General features: G+C 41.8%; 1 protein-coding gene across 1 annotated transcript in view; it reads right to left on the bottom strand.

The window, feature by feature from the left end:
• The window catches only part of adat1 (adenosine deaminase tRNA specific 1), a gene marked incomplete at both ends in the record, with an annotated part of 12,583 nt that extends 11,342 nt beyond the window's left edge, over positions 1–1,241 (bottom strand). Inside the window, 4 exons of the mRNA XM_080544791.1 lie at positions 1–58; positions 538–592; positions 916–984; positions 1,100–1,241. The exon at positions 1–58 is cut by the window's left edge and continues 73 nt beyond it. Of these exons, the coding sequence (XP_080400917.1) occupies positions 1–58; positions 538–592; positions 916–984; positions 1,100–1,241 (324 nt within the window). The remainder of the gene's footprint in view (positions 59–537; positions 593–915; positions 985–1,099) is intronic.
• Positions 1,242–4,076: the final 2,835 nt, after the last annotated feature.

The following is a 4,076-nucleotide window of genomic DNA, read 5'->3' as shown; positions in this document are numbered from 1 at the left end:
ACAGAACACCGCGCTGTCCTCCCCACACACCGCCCTCTGCAGCTGCTCCGTCAGGTACCTGCATAGAGAAGAGGTATCACACCATTATATGTTTGTTTGAGTGACTCCCTTCTGGACAGCGGTACAGGGCCACCAGGTCAAAAACATCACAACACTTGAACAGTTTCTCCCCCAAAGCTACAGCCCTCCTCAATAACTCTGATCATTGCACCTTGCACTTGACATGTTCTTGCACTAATATACTTGTTGTACAGTATATTTATTCAGTCATATTGGTACTGTATATTTTGGCTCGAGTATTGTTGTGTTGTTGTCTTGTTGTTGTATGTACTGTAGTTTGTTCAGCATGGTAGAATACCAAGTCATGTTCCAAGTGCACTGCACATGGCCAATAAAGTTGAATTGAATTGAATTGAATAGGGAATATCTGCAGGCACTGAGCTGAACAGGGTTAGGGTTAGGGTTAGGGTTAGGGTTACACACACACACACACACACACACACACACACACACACACACACACACACAAGCTCTCACCTAATACAGCCCCTCCTGGCAATGACCTCTGCATGGCTGTCGTTAAGCACATCCCCTAAAGGAGAGGCACAGAGAGAGAACATTCTAGATGTATACAATATTACATTCATGTCATTCTAGTGACGCCTTGTAATCTTATGCTATTGTCTGTCTGTCTGTGTGTGTGTGTGTGTGTGTGTCTGTCTCTCTATATGTGTGTGTGTGTGTGTGTGTGTGTGTGTGTGTCTGTCTCTCTATATATGTGTGTGTGTGTGTGTGTGTGTGTGTGTGTGTGTGTGTGTGTCTGTCTCTCTATATGTGTGTGTGTGTGTGTGTGTGTGTGTGTGTGTGTGTGTCTGTCTCTCTATATGTGTGTGTGCGTGCGTGCGTGCTACACACCCTTCGTGCTCATGGCTGAGCGTCCAATACATTTGGTGCCGGTCCCCAAAGACACCACCAGCTTCTCAGCTAGGGAGGAGAGTTCAAGTCAAACTTTAGGTGTCGGACATTCATTGATTCTGAAGAGCAATTCATTGCATGGAACATACGCTATTATTTCATCATTTAAGGAACATTCAGACACCTGTGTCTCTGTTAGGGGACAGGGACACCTGGACCACCGCGGCCAGCAGGGTCCACTCCCTCCCCGGCTCAGGCTTGCCTCTCCTGGGCAGCTGGATGAAGCGCTGGAGGACCAGCCGGGAGATCTCATCAGCGGTCCACATGATCTATAAGTAAGTAAGTAAGTAAGTAAGTAAAGCTTTATGTATACAGCACCTTTCATACAAGAAATGCAGCTCAAAGTGCTTTACAACAGGAACAAGAACATAAAGTGAATATAAAAACATATACATGCATAGAATGAATATAAAAGCAGGGGAAAACAGTAGAAAGAAAAGGTAAAGATCTAACTTTCCATATCCCTTTCATCTCCCTACCTTACACAGTCTTTCTGTACTTCCCACTGGCTTTCCACAGTCTCAGTCTCTGTGATATGTATTCTATATCTGTATCTAGCAAGTATAATAATAATAATAATAATGATTCATTATATTTACATGGCGCTTTTCCGAGGCTCAAAGACGCTGGTAGCAGAGGAGAGTGTTAAACTACACAAGAAGCCTGTGGGCTGAAGTACAGAGAATGGATGTAAACAGTTTGTATTGTAACTCCAACTCACTTCTTCTTCTTCTTCTCTTCAGTTTGAATGGCGGTTTGCGATCAACTTGAGGCGCGTTACCGCCACCTACCGGACTGTGGTTGGACGGTATATTACAACTTAAATATTAAAGAAATAAACACAATTGGGGGGGGGGGGGTGGTTAAATCTTGTCTATCAACCCAGTATCTTTTAAATACTGAATTACCTGTTTGTCCATTTTAATCAAACGGTAAATGTTCAAGCTGCCACGAAAAATAACTTCCGGTTCAACATGTCCTTTCACCGTCACAGTGAGAGTGTTGTAGGTGATTTAAGTCTGTTTATGTTTTATTGATAAATAAAAAAGGCATCAAAGATTGCAGAGAGAATTTGGGACCATTGAGAAAACTTTTGTCACAGAAATATAAAAAATGTTGGTCATTTACGGGCATGGGCTACTGCAAAGGCGTCAGCCCAAAAGGGCACAAGGGCACATGCCCCCTCCGGTTTTTCAGAATTTAATTTTATTTATTTTTTTAAACTTTTTTTCTGATGTTAAATTAATTACTGAACTTAATTTTTTAGGTATGAACTCTGTCCGACTTGCTAAAACATAAAAGGAGCATAAAGCAGCGAGTGTCTCATTGTGGGAGGCACATTGTGACCAGCCATGAATGTTTTCATGATGTGTACCTGAATCAGGAAAAGCCCCATGTGCTGCATCGTGTAGACTGGTAGAATAGAGATCATTATGGTGTTTGAGAGATCTATTTATTTATTATTTATTGCATAATGTTCAGTTGATGTGTTGTGGTTATGTGGTGATTACCTCTAGTCTAGATGAAATACAATGTTTTATTGAAGATTTCAATAGCCGTCATGTTGTCACTGGACCTGTTTTCAAGCCTTGGAGTCAGAACTGCACTTCCCCAACAGAGGCTGCACAGATAAAGATACACCTTAACTGCTCCTCCTAATACTTCTACTGCCCCCCAGCACTGCGTCTCCTGAGACACCCGCTTTCCTCCTCTACTGTGTCCCTAAAACTTCTATTGTCCCCCTTGTACTGTTTCTCTGTTTCTCCAGTGTCTATATAATAATACAAAATAAAATAAAATAAAGTCTAGGTTTAGAAGAAGGTGATAGAAGAAGGTTTTTCCTTCTATCAGTGGCTCCGGGCCTGAGCTGGATTACTCTTCCTGCTACGACTGGTGGATTGATGATTCACTTGTTTAGTCAAATGTATTGATTGTAAGTCGCTTTTGTTTTTTGTTTTGCTTTTTTTGGGGGGGGGGAATAAGGCGTCTGCTAAATGCCAAACATGTAAATGTAAATGTAGATATAGCTGCCCCTTCCTTCATTCTAGAAATCAAACAAGATCATTCTCTCTATTTAAATAGAGAGTCTGATGGCGCACCCATCAAGCACTTTCTACCTTCTGTGCCCCTTCGCCTGAATTCTAGTCAGGTGACATGTTTAACTCAAGCAGCCCACAGACCTCTATCACAGTGCTTCATAACCAACAGAACAAAGCACATGTCATTGTACTGTACTGTGACATGGAAATAAATTAAGAAATAATTAAATGCGTACGGAGTAGTAGACAAACATTTCCACACATTTATTTATGTGTACAATTATTTATTTATTCACTTATTTATCAATATGTCAGGTTATTTTCACGAGCACAATGGTATGTTTGTCACAAATGTGGAACGCCCTTCCTATAATCTTAAAGGAGTGCAAAACACTGCCCACCTTCAAAACCACTCTCAAAAAACATTTACAGGAGGCTGCAATCCGTAACTGGACCCTCTAAAACAAAAATCAGATTAAAAGACCCGAACTACCCACTGTACATACTTTGTGTTTTGTCCCCCGCCCCCACCTGTGGTGTATGTCCCCACCTGTCCTACCCGCTGTACATACCTGATGTTTTGTTGTATTGTTCTTCCCATGATGGATGTATGTTTATCTTGTAGATAGTAATAGTTATTTGTCTGTATTATCTTGTAGATAGTACTAGTTTTTTTGTCTGTCTTACATGTAACGGTAACGATAAATTGAGAATCAAGGACCCCAATTGAAATAAGCCAGTGGCTTTCTTGGGTTTTTATCCTGTTAGTTGACCTTGTATGTAATATGTACTTTCATGTACCTACTTCTGCAAATCTTCTAATAAAGTTTTCAATCAATCAAAACAGGTGTGGTTGTCGACTCTCAACTCCACCACCAGCCGCGTGTGAACTGTTGTCTACACATGGACAGACATCTTCTCCTAGCTGTGTGTCCTCCACCCCTATGGAGGCTCCGGGCTCTCACCTCACCTGAGTTCACTGTAAGTGAAGCAGCTTCAGGAGGACTGAGGAGTCTTTCAGGATCTTCCAGGGAGACTGAGGCCGCTCTCAGAACAGGTCAG

The sequence above is a fragment of the Nansenia antarctica genome, assembly GCF_963989245.1.
Source record: "Nansenia antarctica genome assembly, chromosome: 14".
NCBI lineage: Eukaryota > Metazoa > Chordata > Actinopteri > Argentiniformes > Microstomatidae > Nansenia > Nansenia antarctica.
Note: the sequence above shows the minus strand (reverse complement) of the source record. Positions and strands in the feature narration are given on the sequence as shown.